This window comes from Tasmannia lanceolata, unplaced genomic scaffold (genome assembly GCF_043159265.1).
Source record: "Tasmannia lanceolata isolate RefF3 unplaced genomic scaffold, GAP_Taslan_0.1 ptg000023l, whole genome shotgun sequence".
In the NCBI taxonomy this organism is placed as follows: Eukaryota; Viridiplantae; Streptophyta; class Magnoliopsida; order Canellales; family Winteraceae; genus Tasmannia; species Tasmannia lanceolata.
The window spans coordinates 5796460-5813187 of NW_027518700.1; the positions used below are offsets into that span (position 1 = coordinate 5796460).

At 38.0% G+C, this 16728-nt stretch overlaps 1 protein-coding gene across 1 annotated transcript in view; it reads left to right on the forward strand.

Annotated features, from left to right (window-relative positions):
- LOC143856350 (alanine--tRNA ligase-like) overlaps positions 1-16728 on the forward strand; it is a 37509-nt gene that overhangs the window by 296 nt on the left and 20485 nt on the right. The window contains exons 2-6 of the mRNA XM_077366548.1: positions 2800-3038; positions 4052-4192; positions 4612-4758; positions 4914-5066; positions 5250-5379. Coding sequence (XP_077222663.1) covers positions 2800-3038; positions 4052-4192; positions 4612-4758; positions 4914-5066; positions 5250-5379 — 810 coding nt within the window. The remainder of the gene's footprint in view (positions 1-2799; positions 3039-4051; positions 4193-4611; positions 4759-4913; positions 5067-5249; positions 5380-16728) is intronic.

The following is a 16728-nucleotide window of genomic DNA, read 5'->3' on the forward strand; positions in this document are numbered from 1 at the left end:
TTTATTTCTTTGTATTGTTTTTATCCCATTTGTTGGGTTTTATGAACATGTAGAAATGAGCTGAAACTGAAATGGGTTTTGGCTCTTTGTTATTGATTCATGTGGGTTTTGATTGAAATGAAGGATTTCTTAAGTTTTAGTCCTTTTTTTATGTTAGATCAAATTGGGTGCTCTTCAATTCATATGATTATAGGGTGAACTGATTTTATAGTTATTCAATTCTTATGATTCAATCCCCTACCTATATATGGTTCCATGAAATGGGTTTTGTTTTGTTGTTCTTGATTCATATGGGTTTTGATTGAAATGAATAAATTCTTTGCTTTTAGTCCTTTTTTTTTGCTAGATGAAATTGGGTGCTCTTCAATTCATATGATTATAGGGTGAACTGATTTTATAGTTATGTTATTCAATTCATGTGATTCAATCCCCTGCCTATATATGGTTCCATGAAATGGGTTTTGTTTATTTGTTCTTGATTCATGTGGGTTTTGATTGAAATGAATGAATTCTTTACTTTTAGTCCTTTTTTTTTATGTTAGATGGAATTGGGTGCTCTTCAATTCATATGATTATAGGGTGAACTGATTTTATAGTTCTGTTATTCTTTACTTTTAGTCCTACTAAATATGTTGATGTGATTAAGGATATGTACGATGGAGCAATAACTAGTGTCAGAACCACGGATGGCACGTCTAGTGAGTTTCCAATTACAATAGGACTGCACCAAGGATCAGCTCTAAGCCCTTATCTTTTCACGTTAGTTATGGATGAGCTTACGGAGGGTATCCAGGATGAGGTGCCGTGGTGTATGTTTTTTGCAGATGACATAGTATTAATTGACGAAACCAAAGCAGGAGTAAATTCTAAATTAGAGTTATGGAGAACTACTTTGGAATCCAAAGGTTTTAGACTGGTAAGACTAAGACAAAATATATGGAATGCATCTTTAGTAATGTAAGGAGGCGGGACGAGGATGTAGTAAATATGACTGGACAAGAGGTACCTAAGAGGGATATCTTTCGCTATCTTGGTTCAATTCTACATAAGGAGAGATTGAAGATGATGTTAACCATAGAATAAGAGCAGGTTGGTTGAAGTGGAAGCTTGCCTCAGGAGTTCTGTGCGACTGTAAAATCCATACCAAGTTGAAGGGAAAGTTTTATAAAACAGCTATGAGGCCAGTCATGCTGTACAGCTCAGAATGTTGGGCCACCAAGAAGCAGCATGTGCATAAGATGAGTGTAGCGGAGATGCGAATGCTTAGATGGATGTGCGGCCACACAAGGTTGGATAGAATTAAAAATGAAGACATTCGTAAAAAGGTGGAGGTGGCACCAATTGAGGAGAAGATTAGAGAGCATCGCTTGAGATGGTTTGGACATATCCAACGTAGGCCTTTGGATGCTCCGGTGAGAAGAGGCGACTCGTGCCAAATTGATGGAGTAAAAAGAGGTAGGGGCAGACTGAAAACAACTTAGGTAGAAACAGTGAGGAAAGACTTGATAGTTAGGAGCATAACAGAGAACATAACCCTGGATAGGATAGAATGGAAGAAAATGATCCACGTAGAAGAACCCAACAAGAACCAGGATTAGAGCCGGGTAGATTCCTTTTACCTTCTTCATGATTTTTTTCTAAAGGATTCATTTAGCCAACCCCAACTAGTTTGGGACAAAGGCTTTGTTGAGTTGAGTTGAGCTGAGTTATTCAATTCATGTGATTCTATCCCCTGCCTAATATGGTTCTATGTGAATGCAAAAGTTGGTTGAAATTGGAATTTTATAGTTTTGTCATCCAGCCTGTGTAGATTTGGTTTTATAGGGCGAACTGATTTTACAGTTCTGTTATTCAATTCATATGATTCAATTCGCTGCCTATATATGGATAACAAAAGTGAAATGAATGAATTCTTTACTTTTAGTCCTTTTTTTTCTGTATTAGATTTAGATGAAATCGGGTGCAGTGGGTTTTCTTCCCTTTCGTCGCTTCTGTTATTTATTCCACCCCCTTTTTTGTTCTTCCATTTTTAATGCCCTTTGGTTTGTTGGATTCCATGTGAATGCAAAAATCAGTTAAATTTGGAATTTTATAGTTCCATCATCCAGCCTACGTCGATTTGGTTTTATAGGGCAAACTGATTTTATAGTTCTGTGATTCAATTCATATGATGCACTTCACTGACTATATGTATTCATACGATTCAATTCGTGGTATGAGATTTCATATACAAAAAACCAGAAAATCATGTTGGCCTACTTTCATCAGAAGTGTTTACATCATATGATTCAATTCCCTGTGATGGTCATAGTGTCACAAGTTTTTAGAAGGCATTTTGATATAGTTCTGTTTGGTTATGATGCTCGATCTTCTATGAATGCACGCTGTACTTTCTATCTTATACCAAGTTATATCATTATATAGCCAAAACATCTCTTCAGAAGTGTTTGCATCATATTTTCCAATTCCCTGTGGTGGTCTTAGTGTCACAAATTTTTAGAAGGCATTTTGATATAGTTCTGTTTGGTTATGATGCTCGATATTCTATGAATGCACGCTGCACTTTCTATCTTATACCAAGTTATATCATTATATAGCCAAAACATCTCTTCAGAAGTGTTTGCATCATATTTTCCAATTCCCTGTGGTGGTCTTAGTGTCACAAATTTTTAGAAGGCATTTTGTTATATTTCTGTTTGATTGTAATGCTTGATCTTCTATGAATGCACATTGTACTTTCTATCTTATACCAAGTTAATATAGCCAAAACTTCTCTTCTGACATGTTCCATTTTCTCAGGAATGAACCAATTCAAGCCCATATTTTTGGGGACAGCTGATCCTAGCACTCCCTTGAGTAAACTCAAACGTGCCTGTAATACCCAAAAATGCATCCGCGCTGGTGGAAAGCACAATGATCTTGACGATGTAGGGAAAGACACATACCATCATACCTTCTTTGAAATGCTTGGAAACTGGTCGTTTGGAGATTATTTCAAGAAGGAAGCCATCGGATGGGCGTGGGAGCTTCTAACACAGGTCAGTGGAGACGTAATGGATGTTTCACATCTCTTTCTGACATCTACTTGCTTCACGTGCGTCTGATTTATATTTATTAATAAATCTGGCATGCATTATTTTGTAGTTCGCTACACATTATTTTATTTTTACCCCGTGTTGTCTCCCTTAACTTGGAAACTAGAGCTGCCACTATTTTTTTCTTGCTTGTATCTTAGGATTTCCCTTATATGGTAAGCCACACTTCTTTTAGCTACAGGGATGCACTCTCTTCTCGCTGTAAGGATCTGTATCCAAACCTCTTTCTTTTTTTTTAAAGCTTTTGAGTTTTCCATATTCGGCTATATTTGTGGTTTGGCAAATTTTCACTCATTCATTAGCTGCCATTTGCTTCTGTTGGAGACTTGGAGCTATGTCACTAAGATGTTCGAAATTTTCAAAATATCCTGATTTTATCACAACATTTTGATAAAACGAAAAAATCCCGATATTTTAAAAAAGATCGTGATATTTTCATTTTTATCATTTACCGTGAAAATATCGCAATATTTTTACGATATTTTTATTTTATAATTTTTCTTAAATTATTTTTTTTAAATATTTTTATTTTTATCGCTTTTTCCCGATATAAACCCGAATAATAAAAAAAATTAATATATCCCAAAATTTTTAGTTGCCTAAAAGATCCCCGAGAACAATAGTTGTGACTTAGACCCCTAGAACGATTTTTGTGACTTAGGCTTGGATTGCCTTCTTGTCACCAGGTACTCAAATTATTAAATTAATATAATGGTCAATGACCCTTATAGGAAGCAGCACCCATGTTTTTGGAGTTTGGGCGCATGTTTTTGGGCTTTGTCATTTCTGTGTGCATCATAGTGCATTTGGACTAAATTTATTATGTTGACTTGTTGACACTATGTGTTGTTAAAGAAAAGACCACTTATGTCTCTGCTTTCTTGGCCATTTCTTGTTTGTTTATTTCATGAACTTCTAGTTCCCGTTCTCTCGAATTTATTCTTATTCTTTTGCAGGTATATAAATTACCTACAGATCGTATTTATGCCACCTATTTTGGTGGTGATGAGAAGGCTGGCCTTGCCGTGGATAATGAAGCTAGGGACATGTGGTTAACTTTTTTGCCGCCTGGACATGTACTTCCTTTTGGTTGTAAAGTAAGTAATTCTTCTCTTTTTGAATGGTAAAGTAGTTTTTGGGTAACTTATTTCACTTCCAGGTGGCATTAATTTACTCATAGTAATGCTTTTAAATTTACAGTTGTTCCAGCATTGTTGGTCATTTGAACTTATTTGTCTTGCACGTGTAATTTTTCAAATGCCTCTGTTCTTTGATACTTTTTCTTCATACCATGGAAGAGTACCCAGCCGTTTATTTTACATTTAATCTACCTTTCTTTTCTTCCTTTTTAAATGCAGATTCAGGCATAATAAACCTATCTTTATTTTTTTGCTCTTTCATTTTTTGCATATTTTGTTGTTTGGAACTTTTATCCTTTAGTCACCAATGCATATTCTTAGGTTGATAAAAGAATAATATTATGTCCTATTGATCTTCACTTTTGAAATCTGACCAGGACAACTTCTGGGAGATGGGTGATACTGGTCCATGTGGCCCTTGTACTGAAATCCACTTTGATAGAATAGGTAATCGGGATGCCGCATCTTTGGTCAACAATGATGATCCCACATGCATCGAGATATGGAACCTCGTGTTTATTCAGGTAAATATTTTAGGACATGTTTTCTGTTATTATTCACTTCTATGGGTACTTGAAGTTACTTTTTCAGCCTCCTTTTTTGTTTCCGTTGTGTTCTCGTTCTAGAATTTGTTATTTGCCTGTCAATTTTAACACGTGCTCTGGTTACTCGTTTGCAGTTCAATAGGGAAAGTGATGGGTCTCTAAAACCTTTACCCGCAAAACATGTTGACACCGGCATGGGTTTCGAGCGCTTAACTTCAATTCTCCAAAACAAAATGAGCAATTACGACACTGATGTATTTACACCCATATTTGATGCTATCCAACAAGTATGACAATGATTTTGTTTCTTTGAACAACATTATCCTTTGTCGTGGAAATCCATATCTGAATTGGATAAAATTTAAGCTTTGACCACTTTAAGGAATTAAACATCTGACATCAACTGAGTATAATAGGACCACTTTTCACAAACTATGTGTTGAGTAAATTATTTTTTGATTCGTTTCTAGGCAACAGGGGCTGTGCCTTACTCCGCAAAAGTTGGAGCAGATGATGTAGACAAAGTTGACATGGCTTACAGGGTTGTTGCTGACCACATAAGAACTCTTTCCTTTGCCATTGCTGATGGCTCTTGTCCAGGTAGAATTTTATATCCTTTAGAAATTTTTTTTTCATATTGCTATTTGTTGTTCATTCCCTTTTTGTGATTCTTTTCTTTACTTTTATGCTAGAGGTCAGCCCTACTTCATTTCTCTATCTTTATCAGCCGACCCCAATTAGTTTGGGACGGCTTGAAAGGTTTATGTCAAATTGTACATTCAACATCTATGGTCTCAATGTAAGGGAGAGTGATGAATCACAACTCTTCCATTTTCATAAAATGAGCATAGAGATTAGGACATGTATAGAGGAAAGGATTATGTGCACATTCGAATCATGTATAGGTAAAGGAATATGAGCATTATAATAGAGGAAACGAATAGTTGAGTTTTGTAATTATTTTTGGTTGCTTTTGAATTGGCTTCGGGTATGCCCGTGCTAATTCACCATAATATTTTGTAATTGCAGGATGGGACTCCTGGTCCCGATTGCTATTTGAATATTAATGAAATTTGTCATCTTTAAAAAAAAAAGAGTCTTTCTAGCCTTTCCTTAGTAAGATCCGGGCCCTCCTACCCTCCCAAGCGGAAAGTATCGTGGGTGGACCTTTCTACCAAGTGAGCAAAATAGGTGCTTATCAAGTTAAAGCAAGGAATATTGCCTCTGGCGAGACCACCCCCAGTATTAATCTCAAGGCGAAGGTGGCAAGATCAAAATCTTGTTCAACCTATTTGGCGAAGTCCGTGGGTGCTATAAGGGGGCTCAGTACCAATCGGCTCTCAAAGCCTATCAAATTAGCTTCCCATCTTCCCAGGGTTGGTTTCGCTTTCGGATAATTCTCTTCTAAGCCTCTGCCTCTTGTTGATTTTGGCGGTTTTGTTCGGGGGGCCCACCTCTTAGTGTTTTCTAGGTGATGCGAGGCCTTTAGGTGCATTCGTGGAGTACAAGCTTCCTTAAAGTTATCTTTTTTTGGTAAATGGAAATAGGCTATAAATTTCCCCTAACACGCTAACCTAAGCGTCGTGCCTTCATGTCCTGTGGACACTTCTCTCCTCCCTTAGCAGTTGCCATTATTATAAAGGGGCGGGATTTGTAACACCTGCGGTCTAGGCCTCTAGGGCATCTGGGGTATAGAGATTGAAGAACAGTAAGACTAGTAAAGGAAAGTATTTGGTGTCACTAGATTTGTGGGTAATTTTATCTTCAACCAACAGGTATGGATAATGAATCTTCTTCGTCCTCTGGAGGTAGGAGGAGATTATGGTACTAGAAAACATTCTCATGAAAACATTCTCATGAGAATGAGGACAATGATCTTTGATGAAGAGAAAGCATTTATTACTGATCCGACCCACAAAGAGTTTTCAGGGGATCTTCTCCGAAAGCAGTGGGAATTATTTAATCTAGAGGCTGCAGATCGACCTTTCACCATGTTTAGGCTCTGTGGGACGGATTCCATCAACGATACCCATTCGCCGTTGTATATCATCCTTTCTTCCAAGTAATGCTAAGAGAGGAAAGGACTGGGAGGCGATTGAATTGGGAAGCCAACAGGATTGTTGGTATCCTTTTGGTGGAGGAGAGGATTGCCAGCAGGAAAAATCCTATATTCTTGAATCGTTTGCCGGAGCAATTGCGCATTGACATGCCAGATTTTTCAATCAAGCACATCATGGAGGAGTTGGAGAGGTGCTCGGCATAATAGAGCTGGTTATAGATCTAACAGGGTGTCATGAAGGGACTAACGAAGATGGAGGAAGGATTGTGGGGAATTCTGCAAAGAAATTATGCATGCAATTTCTTTGCATGACTGGTTATGCTTATCTCTGGTTGGGTATGCCCATTCCAGTGCTCATTGATATTTTGTAATGCAGCGGGATTACTCGTCCCTCTTGCTTCTCTATCTTCAATGAAATATATCACTTTCAAAAAAAAATAAAAAATAAAAAATTAGGACATCTATACCTCTTTTTCATATGAGTCTGTGGCTTTTAGTATATTCAAGAGATTTGAGTTAGAAGTTGAAAATTAATTGGAGAGAAAATTGAAATTCTTGAGGCGCTTGATTCAGCTGCTACATGTCAGATTAGCTTAAATAATTTTATGAGGATGATGGGATTACTCCTTTGACCATTGTAACGACCCGATTTTCGTGACCGGATCGCTCCTAGCAAACACCTGTCAAAATACTCTGATTTTTTTTTATTTTTTTTTTAAAACCATATATGAAAATTAAACAACCATCATTCTTATTCCAATCCCAATAATGTTCCCTTACATAACATTCACTTAAAACAATTAATCATCCTAATAAAATCTCAACTAGACAAGCTAAATTAGATTAAAAGTGACGACCAAGCTGTACCGTCCCCTTATTTGATCGCTCCCATCCCCTACGCTCCTAAATGTCTTCGTGCACAAATGCACTCTCATTAACGTTCTCTAGTCCTGGGGAGAAAAATAGGGTCAGCAGGATGATAGAAACTAAACCAGTATAAGAGTTCAATTTAAAACAACAGATCAAGATCCATATATTATAAATAAGACAGTTGTAATTTTCCAGAATAATGATTTACCAAAATTTTCTGCAATTGAATAGAAAAATCATTTTAAGGTGAACAAATGTACTAAAAACTGAAAGAGAATAATTCAATAAACAATTATAAATCTGCTACATTCTTATCATTTCAATTTCATTTAAACCTAGGGCACTCCAGCTCTCACTAGCTTGTTGCCCTTGCCGACACGGCCGACTCCACGTGGACTTATTACGGTAGATCATACCGCCTAGGGACTCTTGGTCTCCGTAGGATTCCGACATCAACTAGGAGTTACCGCCTAGGGACTCTTGGTCTCTGTAGGATTCCGACATCAACTAGGAGTTTACGCGGTTCTCCCAAGTTGTATACCTTTAATTACGGGGATAACTCAATGGTTTCCCATCACCCTTCCCCATTTCCTTTTCTTGGATAATTTATATAGTTCAATACGCATTCCAAATTATTTCAGGTAAATGAGAAACTATGGTTAAATTAATAATTTTCCAATGGAAAAGCAGATATAATGCCAAACATGCGATATAAGAACTGAATTTCATAAAATAAATTTAGAAATAATAAAATTTTACAGTACTTCACCCTCGTTATTTTAGAAATTGAAAACCCATACAAGCAGAGTTAGCTATCACCTGCCTAATCAAACCTGGTTGGTGTGGAACTTGAGACAATCTCACGCGTGATGTGAGGGAGATAACCTGAAGATCAGAGTCACACCCACACCTTCTAAGTTTATACTCAATTAAGAAATCGTCGAAAAGACTGTAATTATATGACTCTCATAAGTACTCGGGAATGGCGGAACGATCAGCTGTAGATAGCATTCGTTTGGGATATTGTGCGTGTTTCACTAGTAAGATAGTATATGTATGTACGCAAAATTTATTTAATGTATCCAACCCACTACTGACACGAAATATTCTTTGATTCAATTTAAAAGCAGAAACATCTAGTTAACTTAAATATGGAAATTCTGACAAGGACTGTGTTATGTATCCTAGTTTAACGAACTGATGAGGGATAGGAAATATACCCAAAATTTTCGTTTAATATCACATATATTCCTATATATATTTATAATAAAGGGGAAATCATTGAGTTTATCTCGGCTATGAGCACTAACAAAATATAAATATATATATTTTCACAAGTTCTTTTATGTTTATAGTAACTTTGGACTTTCAAAATTGTAAGTAGATACATTAGATATATTGGATCAGATATGAACACGAACATGTAATTGGTTATCAAAACCATATAAAAGATTTCTTTTGATAAATCATGAACATATTCAGTTTATTTTAGATCTGAATTTTCAAATCATGCATGCAAAATGTCCAAATCTGTACTGATGTGGGAACCAAAGACTCAAACACTAAGTTATGTCCTTGCTGCCTTGTTATGGGTCAGAGTACCCTTAATTACTACCGTCGTCATAACTCATTGAAGGTCCAAAGAGCACTTCAATAATAGGACATAAATCTGGTCCAAGTTGGACCCCAAATTATTCAACAGAAAGAAAACAAACAAAGTTCTTTTGAACCAGATTTGTGTACAAGATTTTGAGGCATTCAAACAGTCCTAAATCTGAACTGTTTTTGTGCAGAGGATACATCTGTATTTTTACTTAACGCTGCCATCATTTGAGATAACGATTATGTACATTTACACATTTATGCTGCTGCCCCGTGGTTGGGCAGTAAGATACAAAAAATATACTAATGCTGACCAGTTTTCGGGGCATGGAATAAACCCCGAGACATCACTTATGTCCCAAACTAGATGATAAGATAACATAACCAGCCGACCTAATTGCTGTCCTGGTTTGAGATGGATCAAAATACTTATGTATATATACAGATTGGTCAAATCAACAGTCGACACCCATTCATTTAACATCCATTTGAATAAGATTGTGACCATCAATAGATGACACAATTTATCAAAGGAAGCTTCTAATTAATTAACATAGGGTCATCAACTGTTGATAAAATTTCATCCAGAAATCCCATTTATTTAACATGGTGGCCATCAACTGATGATCAGCCGCCACAGGTGAAATGCAAACAAAAATAATAAGAAAAGAGCACTTACTTGAGATTAACCTAGGGCTTGAAAGTATTAGATCCCTCTTTTTTTTTTCTATTGTTCTTTCCACTTGGGGTGGGTATATGAATGTGAGAGGATCAAGGGAAAAAGTTTTGGACGTCCAATTTTTTTTTTGATGGAAGGGAAGAGTCCCCAATTTATGCTTTCCTTGAAACTTGCCCCACAAGTCTTACTAACTTTAGACTCCCCCCCTAATTTCTCGATCATTTCCTTATCTTTCTACTCTAGTTTCTATACTTTTGCTTAACATAGCTGTAATCTTTCTTCTTTTGTTTTCTTGAGGCAACAATGTATATTTATAAATTGTATTCCCTAGATATGAGAATAATTTGGCTTTCTTTGATTATGCTAATTATTAGCTTTGGATTGTACAAATCATGGAGGGTTGCCTTTTATGTTTCCCTCCAAGAATTTGATTCTTAAAATTGAGCCTTCTTTCTTAAATGGATGAGTGCAAATCTTAGGGTACTAAAAGATAAGAAGGAAGGTCAAATAGATGAAGATTTGCCCAAATCTCCATGATTCTATGGGATATTCCCTCTCTCCTAATTTTCAAATTTTGTTTCCCTTATTCCCTTCCTAATTAGAATTGGTTTATTGTCTTTCTAAATTAATGAAGATTCAATTAAGATCTTGCTATCATCATATTCCCTCCTTTATGGAATTCAAATAAAAGGTGCCTTACTTTTAAAATAACAGTTCTAGAAAATCATATGTGGGGTCCACCTTTCCTTCATGGAAATTCGAACACCCATTAAGGTGTTTGGGAAAACGTTTTCAAAGAAAATATTCTCTAGAAAGATTTTAGTATAAAACTTAGCAAATTCTCGAATTAATAAGGGCCCTTGATCTTTGATAAATGAGATTCTCAAGATCTAACCATTGATCACATGATCCAATGCCACCATTAGGCATCCTAAAATAATCAACCCCTTTATGGTAGGGTCGGTTATTACAATCTACCCCCCTTAAATGAAGTTCGTCCCCGAAATTCCTATGCCCATAACCTATGTATCATAGTAACTATCATTCATAAAAATATAATGACGTATACCTACCTCTCAGTTACTGCCACTGTCGTAATTGTCGTCCTCGTATACATCAAGTACATTACCGAAAACTGATAACCTGCGACGCTTGCTGGTAACTTCTTCTTCTGAATATAGAGGCGTCTGATCGCCGATCGAGTCAGAGATGATATGCTAATGATCTCTTGTTCGTTAGAAGTAGGTTCCTCCTCAGGATCTTCTTCTGGATCCTCCTCTTCTGGCTCCTCTTCTTCTGGCCCTTCCTCCACTGGTTTTTGTTCTTCTGGTTCTTCTTCGGAGTCAGAGGAAATTTCAATAGGTTCTAAATCATTAGTAGCAATCATTTCTCTCATTGCCATTTCCTCTAACTCGTGATCTCTCCGCCTATCCCGTAGCCTTGGCTTCAACATGCACTTCCTGGTAGTTAGCTTTGTACGTGCCATCCTGAAATTTCAAAAATTTTATGACAAGACTGTCAGAAGTCGCAACATATTATCTCTAAAATATCACCATTTGTAGGGAAAAATCTTCATAATTCAAAATATTTTTGCTGATGAAAATCTCGATGTATTTCATTCTCATCATCTTCAAATTTCATAGCATACTCATATACGATCATCAAAATCTTATAGCCACGTAGAAATCAATCATCAAATTTTTTTTTTATGGTATGTCACATAGAATTTAGTAATCAAAGTTTTCTTTATAATCTGATGGCACTTCCTGGTATCCTAATAATTATCGTCCCAATACATGACAGATTTACGATCATCCCTTTTTACTTTGCGAGTTCTAATTATGATTAAAATCGATTCCTTGTGACATCCATCTAAACTTCCAACTCCCTCAAGTTATCCTCGATATTTCCCTTTTTAGGTGATCTTAGGCACAAAAGTTTTAACCCTCCCTTCCGATATTGATAAAATTACCTCTAAGTTCCTTAGCTCCATAGATCGTACGCTCTTACTGATCCCAAAATTCTGACGTGCCAGGCACTGCCGCATAAACTTTACTAACCTTCTATTCGAGGTAGACATTCTACTCTTTTGATCCATTTTCCCATAATCCAGACTTTTAACGGAAATTCTAAACTAAACATAGCTTTAGATTGTAACAAGGACGATAATTCAAGAAAATATATAAGTAAATTTCTGACCTTCTGTCGCCCCATCCTGTACCTCAATGTCATTGTTGACTAGGGCGAAGAAACGCTTCTCAGTTCCCGGCGGTGCGTTCTTATCTTGGGCCAGAGGGCGGTACTGATTTCCTCTTTCCCGGTTTTGCTAAGTTGATTGCACTGGTTGATGTTGTGGCGGAGGTGGGCGGCGCTGAATATAAGTTGGTGCCTTAGGGCAATCCCTCCTCCTGTGATTAGGGTCTCCGCAGTTAAAACATACTGCCATGGTTCTCCAGCACTGCCCAGCGTGGATCTTTTCACAGCGGGGGCACAAGGTCTTTGATGGTGGATCACCATCTGTTCTCGGCTTCTTGGGTGGAGGTTGTTGACTTCTGCTAGCAATCGACTGAGATCTAGCTACTTGCACAGATTTTTCGCAGTCTTCTGCCACCTCTGCCTTCTCACATGCCTTGGCCAAAGTCCGTGATCCAAGATTAATAATACTCGTCCTGATGGAAGGGCGAAGGCCGTTGATAAATTTTCGGACTCTATCAGTTTCAGTGGCTGCGTAGCCGGGTGCAAAGCGTGAAAGTTCTCTAAATTTGGCTCCATACTGAGCCATGGACAAAACTCCCTGTTTTAGATCTGCGAATTGTCCCGCCAACTGATCCTTGATGCGCGTAGGAAAGAACTGCTCATTGAAACGGGATTTGAACTGTTGCCAAGTCCCAGACATGACTGCGAGATAGTTCTGGACTACATTCCTCCACCATACACCCACCCACCTCTCCATTCAGTAGGAAGGAGGCAAGACGTATCCTTTGCACGTCGGTGCACTCCATTACAGTAAAGATTCCTTCTATTTTCGTAAGCCAATGGTCTGCAGCTAAGGGATCGCCTGTCCCATTGAACTCGGATGGTTGGTAATCTTGGAACTGACGGTGCACCTGTGAGGCATTGTCACGGCGTCTCGGCTCCTGACGAGTCCCAAGGCTGGCTGCAATAGCCTGAAGAGCGGCTTGATTAGCCTCTTGATTTGTCCTAAGGATTTCAGCAGTGTAGACCGTCTTGATTCCAGTTCTCTTCCTTCTTGGATACATCTATAAATATAAAAACAACTTGGAATGAGAAGAAAACTATGAGTTAGAATTTAATCTCTTTATTTCTCTACTAAAAGAGATTAAATTCTAACCCATAATTTTCTTCTCATTCCAAGTTGTTTTTATATTTATAGATGTATCCAAGAAGGAAGAGAACTGACAGGGCTGGCAACGCTAATCAAGCTCCTGCACCTAACAACAATACTCAGGGCCCAACTCAAGCTCAGAATCAAGACGGTCTGCACTGCTGAAATCCTCAGGACAAATCAAGAGGCTAATCAAGCCGCTCTTCAGGCTACTGCAGCCAGCCTTGGGACTCATCGGGAGCCGAGACACTGTGACAATGCCTCACAGGTGCACCGTCAGTTCCGAGATTACCAACCATCTGAGTTCAATGGGACAGGCGATCCCTTAGCTGCAGACCATTGGCTTACGAAAATAGAAGGAATCTTTACTGTAATGGAGTGCACCGACGTGCAAAGGATACGTCTTGCCTCCTTCCTACTGAAGGGAGAGGCGGGTGTATGGTGGAGGAATGTAGTCCAGAACTATCCCGCGGTCATGTTTGGGACTTGGGAACAGTTCAAATCCTGTTTCAATGAGCAGTTCTTTCCTACGCGCATCAAGGATCAGTTGGCGGGACAATTCGCAGATCTAAAACAGGGAGTTTTGTCCGTGGCTCAGTATGGAGCCAAATTTAGAGAACTTTCATGCTTTGCACCCGGCTACGCAGCCACTGAAACTGATAGAGTCCGAAAATTTGTCAACGGCCTTCGCCCTTCCATCAGGGCGAGTATTATTAATCTTGGATCACTTTGGCCGAGGCATGTGAGAAGGCAGAGGTGACAGAAGACTGCGAAAAATCTGTGCAAGTAGCTAGATCTCAGTCGATTGCTAGCAGAAGTCAACAACCTCTACTCAAGAAGCCGAGAACAGATGGTGGTCCACCATCAAAGACCTTGTGCCCCCATTGTGGAAAGATCCACGCTGGGCAGTGCTGGAGAACCATGGCAGTATGTTTTAACTGCAGGGACCCTAATCACAGGAGGAGGGATTGCCCTGAGGCACCAACTTATATTCAGCGCCGCCCACCTCCGCCACAACATCAACCAGTGCAATCAACTTAACAAAATCAGGGAAGAGGAAATCGGTACCGCCCTCTGGCCCAAGATAAGAACGCACTCCCGGGAACTGAGAAGCATTTCTTCGCCCAAGTCAACAATGACATTGAGGTACAGGAAGGGGCGACAGAAGGTCAGCAATTTACTTATATATTTTCTTGAATTATCATCCTTGTTACAATCTAAAGCTATGTTTAGTTTAGAATTTCCGTTAAAAGTCTGGATTATGGGAAAAGGGATCAAAAGAGTAGAATGTCTACCTAGAATAGAAGGTTAGTAGAGTTTACGCGGCAATGCCTGGTACGTAAGAATTTTGGGATCAGTAAGAGCGTACGATCTATGGAGCTAAGGAACTTAGAGGTAATTTTTTTGATGATCGTATATGAGTATGCTATGAAATTTGAAGATGATGAGAATGAAATACATTGAGATTTTCATCAGCAAAAATATTTTGAATTATGAAGATTTTTCCCTACAAATGGTGATATTTTAGAGATAATATGTTGCGACCTCTGACAGTCTTGTCATAAAATTTTTGAAATTTCAGGATGGCACGTACAAAGCGAACTACCAGGAAGTGTATGTTGAAGCCAAGGCTACGGGATAGGCGGAGAGATCACGAGTTAGAGGAAATGGCAATGAGAGAAATGATTGCTACTTATGATTTAGAAGCTATTGAAATTTCCTCTGACTCCGAGAAAGAACCAGAAGAACAAAAACCAGTGGAGGAAGGGCCAGAAGAAGAGGAGCCAGAAGAGGAGGATCCAGAAGAAGATCCTGAGGAGGAACCTACTCCTAAAGAACAAGAGATCATTAGCATATCATCTCTGACTCGATCGGCGATCAGACGCCTCTGTATTCAGAAGAAGAAGTTACCAGCAAGCGTCGCAGGTTATCAGTTTTCAGTAATATACTTGATGTATACGAGGACGACGACTACGACAGCGGCAGTAACTGAGAGGTGGGTATACGTCATTATATTTTTATGAATGATAGTTACTATGATACATAGGTTATGGGCATAGGAATTTCGGGGACGAACTACATTTAAGGGAGGTAGATTGTAATAACCGACTCTACCATAAAGGGGTTGATTATTTTAGGATGCCTAATGGTGGCCTTGGATCATGTGATCAATGGTTAGATCTTGAGAATCTCATTTATCAAAGATCAAGGGCCCTTATTAATTCTAGAATTTGCTAAGTTTTATACTAAAATCTTTCTAGAGAATATTTTCTTTGAAAACTTTTTTCCAAACACCTTAATGGGTGTTCGAATTTCCATGAAGGAAAGGTGGACCCCACATATGATTTTCTAGAACTGTTATTTTAAAAGTAAGGCACCTTTTATTTGAATTCCATAAAGGAGGGAATATGATGATAGCAAGATCTTAATTGAATCTTCATTAATTTAGGAAGACAATAAATCAATTCTAATTAGGAAGGGAATAAGGGAAACAAAATTTGAAAGTTGGGAGAGAGGGAATATCCCATAGAATCATGGAGATTTGGGCAAATCTTCATCTATTTGACCTTCCTTCTTATCTTTTAGTAATCTAAGATTTGCACTCATCCATTTAAGAAAGATAACTCAATTTTAAGAATCAAATTCTTGGAGGGAAATATAAAATGCAACCCTCCATGATTAGTACAATCCAAAGCTAATAATTAGCATAATCAAAGAAAGCCAAATTATTCTCATATCTAAGCAATACAATTTATAAATATACATTGTTGCCTCGAGAAAACAAACGAAGAAAGATTACAACTATGTTAAGCAAGAGTATAGAAAGTAGAGTAGAAAGATAAGGGAATGATCGAGAAATTAGGGGGGGAGTCTAAAGTTAGTAAGACTTGTGGGGCAAGTTTCAAGGAAATCATAAAATGGTGACTCTTCCCTCCCATCAAAAAAAAAAAATTGGACGTCCAAAACTTTTTCCCCTGCTCCTCTCACATTCATATACCCACCCCAAGTGGAAAGAACAGTAGAAAAAAAGAGAGGGATCTAATACTTTCAAGCCCTAGGTTAATCTCAAGTAAGTGCTCTTTTCTTATTATTTTTGTTTGCATTTCACCTGTGGCGGCTGATCATCAGTTGATGGCCACCATGTTAAATAAATGGGATTTCTGGATGAAATTTTATCAACAGTTGATGACCCTATGTTAATTAATTATAAGCTTCCTTTGATAAATTGTGTCATCTATTGATGGTCACAATCTTATTCAAATGGATGTTAAATGAATGGGTGTCGACCGTTGATTTGACCAATCTGTATATATACATATGTATTTTGATCCATCTCAAACCAGGACAACAATTAGGTCGGCTGGTTATGTTATCTTATCATCTAGTTTGGGA